Source organism: Dryobates pubescens, chromosome 21 (assembly GCF_014839835.1).
Source record: "Dryobates pubescens isolate bDryPub1 chromosome 21, bDryPub1.pri, whole genome shotgun sequence".
Taxonomy (NCBI): domain Eukaryota; kingdom Metazoa; phylum Chordata; class Aves; order Piciformes; family Picidae; genus Dryobates; species Dryobates pubescens.
In genome coordinates, this window is record NC_071632.1 from 5,639,105 (window position 1) to 5,657,458 (window position 18,354).

General features: G+C 47.9%; 1 protein-coding gene across 3 annotated transcripts in view; it reads left to right on the plus strand.

Moving 5' to 3' along the window:
- The window catches only part of KIAA1217 (KIAA1217 ortholog), a 295,044-nt gene extending 286,689 nt beyond the window's left edge, over window positions 1–8,355 (plus strand). Inside the window, exons 18-21 of one of the 3 annotated variants that reach the window (XM_054171453.1) lie at window positions 4,212–4,289; window positions 4,406–6,085; window positions 6,565–6,687; window positions 7,447–8,355. In XM_054171453.1, the coding sequence (XP_054027428.1) occupies window positions 4,212–4,289; window positions 4,406–6,085; window positions 6,565–6,687; window positions 7,447–7,938 (2,373 nt within the window). In that variant the 3' untranslated portion in view covers window positions 7,939–8,355. The remainder of the gene's footprint in view (window positions 1–4,211; window positions 4,290–4,405; window positions 6,086–6,564; window positions 6,688–7,446) is intronic. The other 2 variants (XM_009909065.2, XM_054171454.1) reach the window with 2 other exon arrangements.
- Window positions 8,356–18,354: the final 9,999 nt, after the last annotated feature.

Consider the following 18,354-nt stretch of genomic DNA (forward strand, 5'->3'; position numbering starts at 1 on the left):
CATACAGAACTTTGTAGCAATGTGTTATGTGACTCCTCAGCAATTATGCAATGAAGGTTTATGATTCTGTGAGATCAAAATTAGAAGAGGATCTATCAGTTTCTGCCAAGGAGATGCTCTAAGTCCTTAGAACATCCTCCCAGTGCTGTTCTGGCAGTGGGTGGTGAAGCAGCTCTCCTGTGGCTCCTCTCAGTCTCAGGAGACACTTTGAAGAATTTCTGCTTTATTTTGCTTCTTGTGTTGGTCCCAGAAATAATTACGAGCTATTTAGAAGTCCCATTCAGTATATTGGAGGACAGAGTCAAGGTGGGTGGGCTGAATTTGCCCTTACTCTGGAAGCTAATGCCCAAGATTCTCTCTCTGGGCACAGGACTCAGACAAGAAGCCACGTACCTGGGGCTGCAGCCAAGTGTGGATGAATTTCACCACTGCATCTGAACTAGAGCTGCCAGTGGAGTTGATTTGTCTTAGTGGGCAGCCAATGTGCCTGATGGAAAGGACTAATATTTCTGCCTTTGGAGAGCTCTTTTTCAAGTGTAAGAGCAGTGAATGGAATCTCTGCTGGGTTTAGGGGGTTGTGCAGGCTTGACAGCTTGACTGCCCAATGCCAGTTTGCAGTAAAGTGGAGTATACTGAGGAGCAAGAAACATCTCCTGAGCTCCCCATGCATTCTCTGTGTGTGTGTGTGTGTGTGTGTGTGTGTGCAAACTGCAAGTGACTTGGAGCAGAAATACCACCTCTGGTATCATGATGCCATGAGTAGCTCCCCAAGGATTTTATAGGAGGGTTTGCATTTAAACTTCATTTAAGAGAAACTGAGGCAGCAAGAGAGAAATGATTAAGGGAGTGGAACATCTTCCTTATGAGGACAGACTGAGAGAGCTGGGGCTTTTCAGCTTGGAGAAGAGGAGACTATGGGGTGACCCCATTCATGTTTATAAATATATGCAGGGTGAGTGCCAAGAGGCTGGAGCCAGGCTCTGCTTGGCGAAGCCCAATGCCAGGGCAAGGGGCAATGGTGGAAGTTGAGGCATAGGAAGTTCCATAGAAACAGGAGGAAGAATTGCTTCCCTGTGAGGGTGACAGAACACTGGAACAGGCTGCCCAGGGGGGTTGTGGAGTCTCCCCCACTGAAGATATTAAGATCTGCCTGGATGAGTTCCTGTGTGACCTGGTATAGGTGATCCTGCTTTAGCAGGGGGATTGGACTGGATGAACTCTCGAGGTCCCTTCCAGGCCCTAACATTCTGTGATTCTGTGAAAGCTCCTTTGCCAGGTCCCTAAGGCAGAGGAGGACTTACCTTTCCTAGCCACAGTGAGCTGCATCTGCACATGGCACTGCAGCTGTAAACCACAAGATGATGCCCAGACAAGATGACACCTAGATAGCAGTGTCTGATGTCTTATTAGCATCAAAATCCACAACTCCCTTAGAAGATATTGTTGCCAGGTCAGAGCATTGCACATATGGACTTGGCTTGGAGCTGCCCAAAGAGCATTAAAGCTGCAAACAGCTGGCTGGGTGAAGGTATGAGTTCATGGATATGACTAAAAGGGGGGGAAATGGCTTTGTTGTGCTGTGTGTGGCAGTGTTACAGAGCAAAAAAATGTGTGAATGTGTCTGTGAAGGTCCTTGTTACTACTCAGAATGAGAGGATGGTGGTGTTACGTGAAAGCCTGGGTCACCACTCAGGACAGTGCACATCCTGTAGCACAAATGTTTCTTTGAATGGTGCTGCCAAGTGACTGCCATAATTCATTGGAATTGCTTTTCACTGGAATAACACAGAGGCCATGAAATGAAGGTTAACGAGAGCTGGTTTTGTCATCTGACAGGGCAGAGTGTTTATTGGCTTGAAACGTGGAGCCTTATGATCATGATAAACTCAATGAGGAAGTGAATTTTCTTGTGATTTGCTTTTTTTGGTAGAAGGGCAGCAGTTCCTAAAAGGACATATTTGGTACCATGACACCACAGGATGTTGCTTGGAACAAGTGGAACTTGCTAAAGGGTATAGAGAAATGGGACCTCAGTCAGTGGGTCAGCAGGTGCCACTGAATGGCCTGGGAGCTCTGACACATGGTGGCACTGGAAGGTGGGCCTGGGGCTAGGGTGATTGCAAGCCCTGCTGCATTGCTCTGATACCAGCTCCCAACATGAAGTGCAGGCAGTGTCAGCCTGCCCATGGATGTGGCTGCTTTGGGTGACAGCCCCTCCTTGTGTGGAAAGAAGAGGCATGTCAGGGTGTCCATGGAGCAGCTGCTAACCAGCCTTTGCAGAGATGAACTGTGACTCTGGTCCATCATGGGCTGTCTTGCTCCTACATTTTGATTGTGTGTGAGGTTTTTCTGTGTAAATGCTCAGACAGCAGCTAAGAAAGCATCACCTGAGATGTAGAGACCACACCTTGTGATGTTGTGTGGGCAGTGCCTGCCGTAGCCAGCCTGCACCTTTCTATACCAGCATTTCTTCACCTCAGCTGGGACAGCAGCTCTCCTGACTGATCTTCACTCATCTAAAAGTAGTGTCTCTTCTTCTGGTGTGTTAGGGATCAACTTCTAGTCTCAAGCTCTCTAGTCTTCACTTCAGGACATGGTTCAGTGGTGTTGGGTTGATGGTTAGGCTTGTTCTTAGAGGTCTTTTCCAACCTTAATGATTCTGTGATAAGTAACATCAGCAGTAGCACTTCTGGCACACTGCCTGCAGGCGCTCGAGGCCAGTTTCATTTCCTTCTTGGCAAGCCAGCTTTTGACAGCAGATTTCTCTCCTGTCTCCTCAGGTCATTCCCTCTACCCTGTGTTTACCCTAAGCTGTCACTAGCACTTGCCAAACCAAGCCCCAAAGAAAAGCAGCACCCAACTGAGGGGGTTGGACTTGATGATCTCTTTGGGTCCCTTCCAACCCCTGACAGCCTGTGTGATTGTGAAACAGTCCTGAGGACCTCAGTGGCAAAAGAAATTAAAAATAGAGATAGAAAGCTAAAGTATAGAGAGATTCTGTGTCAGAGATGACAGCAGCCCTCTGAGACAAGGCTGAGGCCTTCTGAGTTTGGAGTTTCACTACTTCAGCTGTAAAAATATCCATATTCATACCTTATATTATATATACAGAATTGGTTGTTATTTGGTTGAGATGGAGGCAAAGAAACAGTCTGTGACCACGAGACTACATCATGAGGTGTAACCAGGCACAGGAAAGGAGGAGGGTATTTGACATTGCAGGTATGCTACCTAGGTGTAGGAGCAGGACAGATGGAGTGACTGCCTCTGTGGTCCCAGATGTTCTCAAAGTGAGCAGGAACTGAGTCCCACTAAGAGTTTCTGTCTGGAAGTCAGTGCCAGTGTTTTTTGCAGTGTTGGGATCTTAACTGCTTTGAGTTCATGGGTGATTGGATACAAGGGAAAAATTGGAGTCACTGTCCCTGGAGGTGTTCAAGAGGGGATTGGACATGGCACTTGGTGCCATGGTCTAGTAGTCATGAGGTGTTGGGTGACAGGTTGGACTTGATGATCTTTGAGGCCTTTTCCAACCTTATTGACTCTATGATTCCATGATAGTAGAAAAACATTGTGGATGATTGAGATGGTTGATGGTTGGACTTGCTGGTTTTAGAGGTCTTTTCCAAGCATCATGATTCTATGACTTCTCTGGGTCATGTTTGGAGTTGCTTCTATAAATGTACTTCATTCTGCACTCCCCTGGGTGCGGCAGGCAGTGTGGAAGGAGCACTTCTGAGCTGCAGCAGGGATTTAGAAGTGCTCAGAGGGTGAGTGTATTAACTGCAGGGGAGCAGCACTGCTCAGATGTGAGCAGCATTAGAAAGGGCAAAATGCTGTAGTTTGAAAATCAGCTTTGCCTGGTGCAAAATGTCCTTTCCAGGCTAGCCAGACCCACACCTTTGACTCTCCAGGGAGCCAGCAAGCCCTGGTGCGCTGCTGCCAGCCCTTCCACACCAGGCTCCCTTTGATGCATGCCAGCAGAACTTCATCAGATACTGTGAATCCTTTCAACTTCAGCCTTACACGAAGTGGGGATCTGGGTTTTTAAGCTGACAAGTGAACGGGTCAAGGTTGCCGCAGATGTTGGGAATAAGTTGATTTGTGTGGTTTTGCATATTCTGGAGGCCTTGTTAAAGTGGGAGCCCTGGGTAACAACCCCTGCTAGCCACATGCATGGCACAGAGCAGCAGCCTCATGAACTGTTCTGCCAGAACTTAGAATTTTGCTCTGAAGACGGGCAGGAATCAGATGACAACTTCAGACATGCCTCTGCAGCTGTAATCAGAGTGGTGAGTTCATGAGGTCTGTGCTTCCCCTGAGAATGTGATGATTAATTTGGGGGAAAGAAAAAGTCCTGTAGAGGTAAGAGCCCAGAATAACTGAGTAATCCAACTTTCCCCCTTAGGTGTATGGGGCTACAACAGGATCTCCCACAGATAGTGACCATCCTAAAGAGAAGAGGGAAGGGAAAACTGAAGAAGAATTGGGTTCTGATTCATCCAGCACAGCTGACAGTAAAGTTGGCTTTTCAATGAATGACAGTCCTACATTTAGCAAGGGTTTGTTTGTAGACAGTAGAGACTATTCTAAGAAAAACCTTCAGAATGTGAGCACAAACCTGTCTGGTATCAGTTTGCCAGAGGATGACAAAAGAAGAGGGGCTCGGGATATTTTAGGATCCCATTTTCCAGCTGTTGAAACTGGAAACCAAAGGCCAGACTACAGAGCCTCCCGAGATGCTCACCAGGGCCCGCTGCAGGGTGAAGCCTTGCAGAGCACAGGCAAGCATATTCCCAGCAGCAGTGTCGCCCCTCTCATGAGGCACGCACAGGAGGCCGGGGGGCCTCAGCCTCCCTCGCAGGAGCAAGAAGCTTCTGCAGGCAGCTATAACCAGGTTGTGCTAAGACCCAGAGTAGCCAGAAGCAACAGCACTGAAGAGACAGACTCTCCAGCGAGCTCTCCAAGCGAAGACAGCCCACCTACGGAAAACATTGCCTTCATGATCACTAAAACAGCCGTCCAGGTCCTCTCCAGTGGGGAAGTTCATGACATAGTCAGCCGGAAGGGTGGCGATGTGCAAACAGTGAACATCGACGCTAGGAAGGACGCGGCCTCGGAGAAGGGCACCCCGGGAAGCATGGACAGTGAAGAGCCGGTGGTGTGTCTGGACAAGAAACCTGTCATCATCATCTTTGATGAGCCAATGGACATCAGGTCAGCATACAAGAGGCTTTCTACCATTTTTGAAGAGTGTGATGAGGAGTTGGAGAAGATGATGACAGATGAAAAGATAGAAGAGGAAGAGGAGGAGGAAGAGAACGAAGCACACAACATCTCCAAGAGCCAGAAGGAAGAGCCACCAGCAGCTAATGACAGAAGGGCAAGCACGGAGTATTCAGCAGCTCACAGTCTCGATGAGCAGCACATCGCTGACCTTGAGCCTTCCTCTGACCCTGCAGAAAGCAGACTGCCTGTAGAGGAGGAAAGCACGACGACAAACCTTGACAAATACCGTCAGATCTATGGGCTGAGCACACAAACAAACCTGGACTCTGCTGATCAGTTTGGAAGCAGGCAGGATTCCAAGAAAAAATTCAAGTTCAAATTCCCTAAGAAGCAGCTGGCTGCTCTGACACAGGCCATAAGGACAGGAACCAAGACTGGAAAGAAGACCTTGCAGGTTGTGGTCTACGAAGAAGAAGAGGAAGATGGGACTGTGAAGCAGCACAAGGAAGCAAAGAGATTTGAAATCACCGGGACTCAATCTGAGGACAGTGACAAAAGTCCTTCTGGGAAGCAAGAGGGCCCCTCTGGAGCTGCACTGTCTCTGTCTAGGACTGATGAAATTCGGCAGAGCACCTACCGGACGCTAGACAGCCTCGAGCAGACCATAAAGCAGCTGGAAAACACCATCAGTGAAATGAGTCCAAAATCTATCCCTGAAAACACACACAGCTCTGAGGGAAGCACTGTCCCCTTCTCTGCCCAGATAGTAGCAGAGACCCCACCCCGAGAGCTTGTAGTGCTGGATGAGAGCCTTGCTGGCGTAGAGCCCCCTCCGGCTGCCCCAGCCACCTCACGTAAGGTACCTTAGTCCGGACCTCAAACCTCCAGCTGCTTTCTTAAAACCTGCAATAATCAACATTAAACCAGAGGCTCTTGTGATTGGTTTGCTTCCTTTCAGGTGGCTTGGTTGGGCTCCCCACGAGGTGGCTAACAGCTAATAGACGGTTGGGATTTGGTTGTGGGGGTTTTGACTCTCTGCTGCTGATTGGTGATGGGCAAATGCAGGGGAGCTGGGTGGAATAATCTGCTGTGTGAAGTGAGGAGTGTCACTGACACCGACTCCAGGCTGATCAGTAGTGAGCAGTGCTCTCCACTTGATTCTGGGAATTAACCCCTGCCGTGTGTAGCTCTCAAACTTTCCCTGCATGTAGTACTGTGGCTTTTTGTTTCTTTTTTTTTCTCTGGTGCATGGTGTGCAGCCTCCTCTGCCAGCACACCAGCGCTGATCACACCTTCACCTCGTCTCTCCTCCCTGTCCCCCTCCACCTGTTCCTGCAGGGCTCCAGCGCCGCCTCCCAGACCAGCCGGATGCCGGTGCCCCTGGCTTCAAAGAGTAGACAAGGGAGCGTGGAGAAGGCAGGCAAACAGCACAAGCTGCAGGACCCACGCCAGTACAGACAGGTAGTGTTACCCTAACCCCCGTGTTTGGATGGACAGTTGGTGGTGTCTGTGTCTGTCAAAGCTGCAGTAACTGACTCAGATTATACCAAATAACGGATGCCTGGCTGTCAAGTGAGCTCTAACTGGACGTCCTGGAGCCTGGGGGCATGACAGTACCTACTGATCTTTTTGCCATGCTTGTGCATGCGTGTCTGCAATAAAACACCTGCTGCTTTGTTGGTTTGGTTTGTTTTTTTCCTGACCCACTCCCCCCCTTCCCCCTTCTGTATGTTTCTGGTTTGTTTTGTTGCTTGTTTAGTTTTTAAAACTGTAGTATTGAGCTGGAATTTTAAACACTCAGCTACCTGTTTACTTTCCCCCTGGTAAATGGGGTGGTTCTTTAGGAGAGCTTGGAATGCTGCTGTTCAGAAAGCCCTTGCAGGAAGCCTGTTGGTGCCAGAGAGGGCAGTAGATGCTCATTAACATGTCTGTTCACACCTTAATAACCTGGAAGCATGGCCAATGTAGCGACTGGTCCATACTGCTCTGTAACCCATAGATTGCACCTTCTCACAACAGCTTTGTTGGATCTTTCTCTCTCTCTCTGCACTCTTCCTTGTGCACTTTGGGGTTTCTACCAGGTCCAGTCCATGGCTGCAAGCCTTAGCTCAGGCCTCAAACTGTTGATTCTTGTTCTCTGCAGGGCTGTTCCCCAGGTCCTGCTGGTTTATCATGTTACTGGCTTTCTGACAAACTGTCTCCTGCCATCTTTATTTGCAGGCTAATGGAAGTGCTAAGAAAGCTGGTGGGGACTATAAGGCTACTTCCCCTACCCTACCTGCTTCTAAGATCCCAGCCTTTTCTCCCACTTCTGGGAAAAGCAGCTCAGCACCTGCTTCTAGCAGTGACAGCTCTAACCCTCTTAATCCACCTACTAAAAGCTCCATTCCTTCCTCTAACCTTCCTCAGACAGGTCGTATAACTTACTCTACCTCCCTCATCCCCTCTGTCTCTAACGGTTCCTCCAAGTTTCAGAGCCCCTCTCACCCAGGGAAAGGTCATCATCTCTCCTTCTCACTACAGACTCAGAACGGCCGGTCACCCCCTCCTTCCTCCTCTACCTCCCCCCCCTCCTCTACCTCTCCCACCTCACTGAGCCAAGGTATGAAGAGCATCAGGACAATCCACACCCCTAGCTTCACCAGCTACAAGGCACAGAACGGAAATGCCGGCAAGTCCACCCCAGCCACCACAGCCAAGGAGCCATCCTAAAGGCTGAGCTCAGCACGCCTGCCAGCTCACCAAGGCTTTGTCTTCACTTCCAAAGAACCCACAGCCAATATTTTAACCAGGGAATGTAACCATTTTGCTGTATTGCTGAAGGCTTCATACTAATCCCATGCTAAACACTGAGTTACTGCCCTAGAGTAGAGTGAAGCTTTTTCTTTTCCTTTGTTGTTTTGAAAGCTCTGTTGCTGTTGTAAGGATTTGGGAGCCTTTGCTCCCTGCAGGCAGCACTCCTGGCAGCGAGGGGTGCAAGGGGAGCTGGCTGTGTGCGACAGCAGCATCCAGAGCAGGAGGAGGTGCCCAGGCACCACTGCAGGGAGCTGTTTTGTACAAAGCTATTTTTCATTATGGGGACTAGAAGCGAACAGAGGTCTACTAAAGTGTGACGATACACAACTGTAAAGCTGAAACTAAACTATTTTTTTGGTTTCTCTCTTTTATTTTGGTGTTATTTAGCTTTGTTACAGATTTCTATTTTTGTCATGGTTCCTCTCCAGATCTTTCTTGCCAAAACATTTTTGATACTATTGTAATGTACTTGTGAAAGGAGTATGCTGGACAGTAAAACCTCTGCACGGGGCGAGCCTGCTCGCGGTGTGCACGAGGAAACTCAAACCCTATTGCACTGCCACTCAGATTCTATTTAAGAATTTGCCAGCCAAGGAAATTGAACTAAATAAAGAAATGTTTCAATGCATAGAGGTAGTTGCTGATCACTTTTTTGGTTTGTTTCTTTTCCTCACTGAATCTCCACCCCTTTTTGTTCCTTCAGTTTTATTTCACCTCAATGTATGGCATTGTGGATCCTTACCCTGTACACTGTTGTAACTCTTCTGTATACTGGCAAAACCCTTTTGTACATATCTATAAATATCTATAAATAAAGAAATACTGTATGTGGCTGGGCACATAGAGTAGTTTTACCACAACCAAAGTTCATTTTTATGCATGCCTAAAAAAAAAATATACATAAAATATATATATATTATATATATATATATAGGGAAGGGGTGGGAAAAGGTAGATATCAGTCAAATAAGGAGGGAAAAAAAAGGCAAGAAGCTTGCAGAGCTCATGGATTTGTAAATAAATTGATTTGTATAACAACCATCATGTAATATACATAACTATGATAAGCAAAGATCTTTACCAAAATAAAGGGCTGCATGCTTATCTATTTGTATTATTGTCACTACTAACTTCTACCATGGTCTCAGTTAGCTGCTAAGGCTGTTAAACCACTAGGGGTAAATTGACTTCAGAGTAAAGCCATCCATAGATCACAGTTTTAAAATGGGGGTCTTTCAGATTTACCTGGACAAAATCCAGTTAGGGGAACTCCAGATTAGAAAATGAGCAAGGTAAAAAAAAAAGAACAGGCCCCTAAAGCCTTGCCTGATTGAGGTTTTGTCTCTTCCACCATGAAGTATTCCTTGGTTTATTCCTCTTTGTGAAGCAGGAAATTTCTTAAAAGTCTCATTTCAAGGCTGAGCCCTCAAAGGGATGAGAGGAGATGGCCTCAAGTTGTGCCAGGGGAGGTTTAGGCTGGAGGTTAGAAGAAACCTTCTCCCTGAAAGGGTTCTCAAGCACTGGCCCAGGCTGCCCAGGGAGGTGGTTTAATCCTCATCCCTGGAGGTGTTTCAGAGAGGCAGAGATGTGGTGGTACTGAGGGACACAGTTTAGCACCAGACTTGGTGGAGTTAGAGAATGGTTGGGCTCAAGGATCTTAAGCTGACATGGACTCCATGGTGCATCTCTTGCAGCTGGAGTGTTAAAAGAATGCAAACATTAACTCATACTTCAAGAACTTGACAGATGGTCTGGTTCTAGCAGGGTCATGCTGAGTGCTGTCCTCTGCTGGCACAGCCAAGGCCCCAGGCCTGTACAGACCAAAGCAGCTTCAGCATCAGGCTGCAAGCCAAGCCCAGGACAAGCTGAGTGGCTCCAAAGCAAAGCTGAAGGCACAGTTCAGAGCACTTGCCCTGGAGTGAAGCCAGATCCCTTCCAGCTGGTACAGAAAAGCAGTGGCTCAGAAGCCTGGTCTAGGAATAGCTGTTTTAAGTGGGCAGAATCTCTCAAAACCCTGTCACACTACACACCATGCACTTTGCAAGCAATCAAGGGAATGGGGCTGGGCTCTTTTCAGTGGTGCACAGGACAAGGGGCAGTGGGCACAAACTAGGCACAGGAGATGTCAATTGCATTTAAGGAGAAACTTTTTTACTTTGAGGATGCTGGAACCCTGGAGCAGGCTGCCCAGAGAGGTTGTGGAGTCTCCTTCTCTGGAGCCCTTCAAAACCCACCTGTGCAACCTGCTCTAGGTGACCTTGCTTTAGCAGGGGGTTTGGGACTAGATCATCTCCAGAGGTCTCCTCCAACCCCAATGGTTCTGTGATTCTCAAGTGCTGGATCCATTATTCCCTTGCTCTACAGGAACCAGCCTGAGCCAATGGCATGTAGCTTGTTACCATATAGTGCTACTGCATGTCCCCACCCACAGACAGCAGAGAGCTCCAGGAGGTGGGTGCCACACTTCAGGGTATGCAGCTAAAACACCACTTTAAGCTAAATGATGGTCATAGCAGGATGTGTTCTTAAACTGTTAGTCTGATACCAACCAGGGATCTGACACTTCTAATGAAAACCAGTAACCTGTAGTACCTGATCCTCTGCACCCCTAGGAGAGCTGCCCCTCACAGGCTCAGACAGCACAAACCCCTCTGTACAGGCACTGCTGCCAGGAGCTTTGGGGGCCAGGTTGTGTCTATTCCTTCCCCACCCCACTTGGCAGCTCTGAAGTTGCTGAGCTCTCAGAAATGCAGGCAGGGGAGGGCTGCCCATAGGCTGCAGCTCAGCACCAGCAGCATTTGGAAAAAACAAGGCTGTAAATAAATCTCTAGAGTGCAGAAGGAAACAGTACATGCTGGTGATTCAAAAGCCAAGTTTCTTGCTGCAGGCTAGTTGTAAAGAGGCAGCTTTGGTGGAGGTGGCTGCAGGCAGTTCAGGACAAGAAGTGGTAGCTGCCCAGTGACTCAACTGGGAGTTTGGGGCTGACAGAGGACAGCCTGTTTAAAAAGGGGACAGGGAAAAAAAGACAACTCATCCTCCTTGCTGCCACCAGGGAGCTCCTGCACTGGCAATTCCAGATCAGCCTTTTGCCAGCTCCTGGGCAGCCAAAAGATGACAAAAAGCTTTCCAGCAAAACTGTACCCAAGAAGGTGCTAGACTTGCTGGCAGCTGTGTTCACAGCACAAGTCTCTTCTGGCAGCAGCCATCGAGCTGCTGTAGCTGGCAGCAGCCTGTGGGTTCAGGGATCTCACTGCTCCAAAAAACAGAATCAGTAGTGGAACAGCTCACTGCTCCCTTCTGAACTGGAAGGAGCTGGGAGGTGAGCAGGGACTTTCCTGCTGCCTGCTGTCATCTGAGCCAGCCCAGAGTCAGCACCGCTGCAGCAAACCAACAGCAACGCAGCACCTTGGGCAGGCCAGTGGTGAGATGGCAGAGCAGAAGAGCACAGAGCAGGGGAGAGAAGGGGGTTGTGCAGCACATCTCTGCCTAGAAATATACAGGGCCAAATCCATCCGATCCCCACCAAGAGGCAGCTCCTCCTGCATGCTTACAAACCCGAGAGGGGGATGACAGAGGATTGAGGCAGACTGGTGCAGTCTCCTGCCTGGGAGCTGTGCATACAGGCACCGCTTTAAACGCAGCACGTCTGCTCTAAGTCATCCCCCTCGCAGCCACACCGCAGCCTGCACCCTTCCTTCTGCAGGCTGGCACAATTAATGGCTTCATTAATACCTGAGGGAGGACAGGGTAATGACTTGGCTTTGAAAACAAGAACACTAACAGATGAGGCCTCATTTTGAGCACTTTCATCCTGCCTGGTTAAAGTGGAGATGGGCTCTCTTCAGATGCTGCAGGCAGGAGGAGACCCTTCTGTGCGTCTCAAAGGATTTCCCTTCAGCTCTGCAGCAGCACCAAAGAATTTAAGAAGCCGTCTGGACTCCAACCCTGTCATAACTCCCCGTGTTCAGTGCTGGGAGTGACACTAACAGGGAGGGTAAAAAGCCCTTCAGAGTCTTACAACGCAGTCACACAGCACCTCCCAGCCAGCAGATGCCAGCAAAGGGATTTCAGCCTAAGCCACCAATCCCCCTGAAACAGGAGCTGCTCTTTGGAACCATTGAAAAAAATAAACCCCAATGCTGCTGCCAGCACACTTCATCCTTACAGCATCTCCCCACCAGAGCTCAGCTTAGACCTGTTCCCAATGACCTGCAGCTACACAGCTCCAAGCTGCCCTCAGAACAAAAGTTTGTCCCAAGTCACTTCAAGTCCTGATGAGGACAAATATAAAACAACAAAATGGGCACAAAGGGAAACACTAAGAAATCCTGCTTAAACCTAGAAAAAGGACCCCTTCTCCCTCTCCATATGATGCCCAGGGAGGTTTGGAAAGCCTCCATCCTTGGAGACAGTTAAAACCCAGTAATCAGCATTTGTTGATTACTTTGAAACCAGTGGAAAAAAAAAATGCATCAAGTAGGAACTGTAATTGCACAACATGGCAGGAAAAAAAAGCACACTGGAAAGTATCTGCTGCTAAAGCCAGAGCAGAGGAGCCAAGCTTTGTCTCTGCAGGGCTCTGTTGAAGAGGTAACAGTGGCTCTCACTGGAGAGTACTCAGTGAACAGGAGGAGCTGTATTTTCCTATCAAGTCAAAGCAAGACTATCTCTCTTCCCAGCCAGCATCAGAGGTTGGTACAGGCCTCTAGAGATCAAGGCCAAAGCTCTGCTCAAAGCAAGGGCAGGCAGAGCAGGTCAGAGCTGCCATCACAGCAGCACCTGCTAACAAGCAGCATGCAGCATTGTTTGTATGACTCACTAAGCTCTGCCCTACTTCCCTAACTTCCCACTCCACACCCACTTGAGGTACCTAAAGCTCCTTTTCTATGGCAGAACGAAAAAACAGTTCCAAAGAACATCTCTTGGTTGTTTATTAAAGTTCAATGTACACTGAACCTGGCACCTAACTTTTATGTATCCCCTGCAGTGCCGCTTCTAGGCTAGGATGAAGGTATGCAGCAGTACACAGGACAGCAGCCAGCACGGCTGAGGTCTCCCTGGGAAGAGATGACTCAAATGAAAGGTAAAACACAAAGGTTTGTCCAAAACAGGATTTGCTACCAAGGAAACATCTATTGCCAGTCCAAGAACCAACTCCCCTGAGCCAAACAGTCACTTTAGTGTCTGCTGCCCGAATCAACAGATCCCTCCAGTGCACATTTGCCATAGCTTCAAGGTAAGCACCTTCCCTCAGTACCACCTTGAGTCATACCAGAGAAGATGGAGCTAGCACTTACCTGGATGTAGGAAGGGCACATTCCAACAAACAGAAAGGAAGAACTTAGACAAATGTCCTAACGCCAGACACAGCTATAAATACTTTGTAACTGACTGTCTAAAGTATAGTTCTGGAACCCTGAACCTGACAATTCACATGTGTCAAGACAATCCTTCCCCACAGAGCACACTAACTACCTATTTCCAAACCTCTGTGCCCATCACAGAGCGTGTCCTGCTGCCCCCCCACACCACACAGGGTGGGCTGCCAGCCACTGCTCTGCTGCAGTAGCTGCATGCTGACCACCTAAGCCCTAAATAAGTTGAAGGCAGAGACAAAAAGCAAGAGTAACAGAAGTGTCTCACTCGTGACAGCCTGTGAGCTGTAGTTCCTGGAAGACAGTTCCAGCCTTGGAGAGGAGATAGTCAGATGGACCAGACCTGCCAAACCTCAGTCATTCTGCCTGGGCTGACATCTCAAGCCGCACAGAGATCATACTTATGAATTTGGCTCCAGTTTTGGAAGACATCAGAGACATCAGTAATTCCATCCATGTAGATTTCACAGCTCTTGCCAGCTTCAGTATGTTTTACAGGTCTACATTTATCCCTCCTTCCTCAGAGCATCCTTAGCCATGATTGATTTACTGCTACTCTGCAGACACTGCCTGCCCACAGCAAATGGGATGTGAAGCCACCAGACTGCAGGATGACTTCTACAGGCACACAAAGCAATTTGCTCTTCCAGCTGATGAGAAATTTAGAGATCAGGAGGGGATTTTATCTCAGACTCCCTTACACGTTTTGCCCTCCATTTTGCCAAGCAACGAAGTGCTCACGATCAGTTGTTGCATGACAACGCACAGAGACTTCTGATTGTCTCTCACCATCAGACTAAAAGATTTAGTGCATTTGCAGCTCACACACGAGAATAACCAAAAAGGCTAAAGCAAAACCCAGGTGCCTTCTGCTCCCTTTCCCTCATAAAATAAGGCTGAGAATGGCCAAGCTCGGTAAGCTGAGCCACGTCCACCTGAGCAAGCAAGGCCTGGTTTCAACCAAGCACTTTTACCTTCCGTTTGTCCTAAGCTAACTACACAGAATCACAGAATTTCAGCGGCTGGAAGGGACCTCAAAAGCTCATCCAGTACAACCCCCCTGACAGAGCAGCATCACCTACACCACATTACACAGGAATGCACCCAGGTGAGTTTTGAATAGCTCCAGAGAAGGAGACTCCACAACCCCCCTGGGCAGCCTGTTCCAGGCCTCTGTCACCCTCACAGGGAAAAAATTTTCCTCATACTCACATGAAACTTCCTATGCCTCAGCTTCCACCATTGCTGTTTGGGCTGTCACTGGGCACCATCCAACAGAGCCTGGCTCCATCCTCTCGGGACTCACCCTTTACATCTTTATAAACATTGATGAGGTCACCTCCCAGTCTCCTCTTTGCTAAGCTAAAGAGCTCTCAGCTCCCTCACTCTCTTCCATAAGCTTTGGCATAAGCTTTGGCTTACGGAAGACACCGTCCTTGCCAGGACCATTACCATGACACTCTCCTCTGAGCACCACCTGTATTCCTGCCCCTGGTGTGCCAGCAGGGGCTGCCCTGTTCCAACCTCTTTGCAGCTACTTTCCAGCCAGGCCTGGTGCTGCAGGACAGGGCTCAGCTCAGGCAGCCAGGCTCCTGACAGCACTTCCATGCTGACTTGGCTTGACAGCTCAGAGTATTCCAAATGCTGCTGCAACAGGAACAGACTTCTACTTAAACAACCTCAGCTGCACATGGAATAGTACAAAGGATGTGTCCATGCTGCAAGCAGGGACCGCAGTACCCAAGCTGCTCCCACAGGCCGGCCCTGCGGCTCTGCCTTACGCAGCGTCTCCTCTCGAATGCAGGTGGAGTGGGTTAAGGTTACTTCCACCTGTAAACCAGCAGCCCTGGAAATTCAGTCACATCCCTGACTTACAAAATTAACCAGGTTGGAAAAGACCTTTGAGATCATCAAGTCCAACCTATCACCCAACACCATCTAATCAACTAAACCACAGCACCAAGTGCCTCATCCGGTCTCCTCTTAAACACCACCAGTGATGGTGACTCCACCAGCTCCCTGGGCAGCACGTTCCAATGGCCAGTCTCTCTTTCCACAAAGAATTTCTTCCTAACCTCCAACCTAAACCTCCCCTGGTGCAGCTTGAGACTCTGTCCTCTTGTTCTGGTGCTGCTTGCCTGGCTACAACCTCCCACCTGGCTACGACCTCCCTTCAGGTAGTTGTGGACAGCAGTAAGGTCTCCCCTGAGCCTCCTCTTCTCCAGGCTACACAACCCCAGCACCCTCAGCCAGCAGCACCCAGAGCCTGGGCACGATAACCAGTGGAAGAGGAAGTTTTAGCTTCTAGAGGTTAGTGAAACAAAAGCGTATTAAAAACTCCAAAACTTCGTAATGCTTTGGGTTTGGGTTTTTCCCTAAGGCCACCTTAGAATCCAAACACAAGAAGCCAATTTGTGACAATAAGCAATCACTGAATGCTCAACTGCACGAGCACTGCATTCCAGAGTCACTCTTTCTCCTCCTGCCCAAAAGGAAACAAACCAGATTAGTTCAGCATGAACAATGGTGCTGCCATTATCAAAATCACCTCCTACTGGGGAAAGCCAGCACAAAGGGGTCAATGCTCCTCTCTTCTGTCAAAACCCTCAGTTTCTGCCTAGGCTGAGGGGCTCCTGGAGAGCCATGCCACTACTATGGCAACATTGCTGACAGATTTCCATGCATTTTACACACTAAGTAACAGAAAATTGAGTTCCAAGGGCAGAATACTCCACGCTGAAACCAAAACTGGTTGTGTTACTGCTTGCAATTCACATCACTCATATTTAACATGAAGAAATTTGTAGTGTCCAGTGTACACTGCTAGTCCTGTTTTGTCCTTCTCTGCTGGGCACAAAGTAGCAGGGAAATAGAGCAGCCCAGAGGATTACTGAGCTTCCAGCTTGACGAACAGTACTGCAACACCCGCCAAGATGCTTACAAAGCACAGGAGCTGTTAAGACTTCCATGTTTGAGTTAAAACTTGGTCAGATATAGCTGAAGGAAAGACAAAGCTTAAGGAAAAAAAATATATATAAAAAAGAAAGAAAGAAAACCAGAAAAACATTTCAAGTATTTCCAAAATAGATTTTTTTACTTGGAGGATATCCCAGAAGCTTTTCTTTCCTAGAGGCACGGCCACGGTAACCTGCAAAACCAGCCAAAGACAGCCATAATCCCAGGACATCTCTAGATCCAAGAGCTATGCAACCAAGGCACTAACCCCAGACATTAAAATCCACATTGAAAACCAGGCCAACACATTATCTCCTAATCTGAGGAACCCCCTAATGAAGATAACCAGCAGTAAACAAAACATCACATCAGCTTTGGCTTTTAAAGGCCAACCAGTCACGGTTACCCACGAGATGGACACTAGTGTCCTCAGTGTCGTTACAGGCGTTCTTGCTGCTGCTAGGTAGTGTCAAATCATTATTACAACAGCTGCACAGTGAAGCAAAGACTTCCCACCCCCACCCCCAATTAGACAGTGTCCAAAAATGGGATCAAAACACCAAAGGTAATGAAAAATACTGCTGAAGAAAAGTTTAATTAAAAAAATCAGGAATTCAACAGTGCCTAAATCTTTATTTTTCATAACCTACATATTTTTTTTGTTTGTTTCAAATTAGACAGTTTTACATTTTTATGACACAAAAGGAAACTTAAATTACTGATAGTTTACATGTAAGCTTGATTCCAGTCTTAATGGAAGAAGAACAAAAACAAAAACCCTCAAGAAGGCTCCCGTATTACACTTCTGTTTCATGAATTGGCAGCTGTTAGGTCTCCTCAGAACTCTTAGATTGTCTGCTGCTATTAGTGTAACAGGTTACAAAGCACATAAAAACCCCTAACCATAGCTAGCTGGAGGAGATACAGAGATAGGTCTGCACCATTACACTCAGCTGTTGCTCCTGATACACTGCACCACACTCAAACAAGGGCCCTTCCATGTCAGCTGCTCAAGCCTCTGAATGATAAAGCAGCCAGGTAAAAACCGATTGCCACTGCTCACAAGTTTCTAGGTGGCAAATGACAGTGCTGGAGGTGGAGGGCTGATCTGAAACAACAGGAAGTTTTAAAAGGAACTTCTTTGTTGTCTGTTAAATTCTTTGAAGAGTGGTCTCAGATCCTGTTTGGACTTGTTTTCAAAGTGGAGAACAGCACCACACGGTCCTGCCAGGTAAAATGCCAATTTTCATGACTGCATCCCTGAACCTTTAACTTAGCTGCCTCTTCTGGCAGGTTTTGCATGTTAAAAGCCACATTTTAATCTCTTTGTGTATCATAGCAACAGTCTGCATGCAACTCCACAACTCTGCTCCAAAACCTCCCATTTTGTCACTGAGTGGCAAGAAACAATCCCCACAGGAAGATGCAGTAAGGGTCAGTTGTATGTTACACAGCTCCGTGGCATGTCACTTCTTTGCTTTTGTAAAAAGAAAAACCACCAAAACAAATCAAATTGTAAAAATCACATCAGAGGAAGGTTCAAACTTTGGATGCAACAGCCTGTTGCTGGGCAAGCAGTAATTACAGTGTATTGACCTAGCACAAATGGCAGCAGAATACATTAGGACAGCACAACACACCCTGCTGCTCTCAGCAGCTTCCCCTAGGGACCAGGTGAGCATCACCACTACACAGTCGCTGTAAGGAACCACTTGTGATTGTTTGCAGCTGGTAAAGCCTTTCACTTGCAGCAGACAAACAAAATGAATCATACAGCTGGCCTAAACCATACACACATCTAGCTACCACTTTCACTGCCACTGGGGAAAGGAGTAAGGTATTAGGAAAGTCCAATGACAGAACTGGGTGAGCAGTTTTGGTGACGTAATCAGAGTCCTATCTCCTCCCACAGCATTCACAAAGTGTGCTCCTTAAACAAGGAAACAAATCATCAGCTTCCAGCACGCCCTGTTGGGACCAGTTCTGCAGCATACAACAGGCT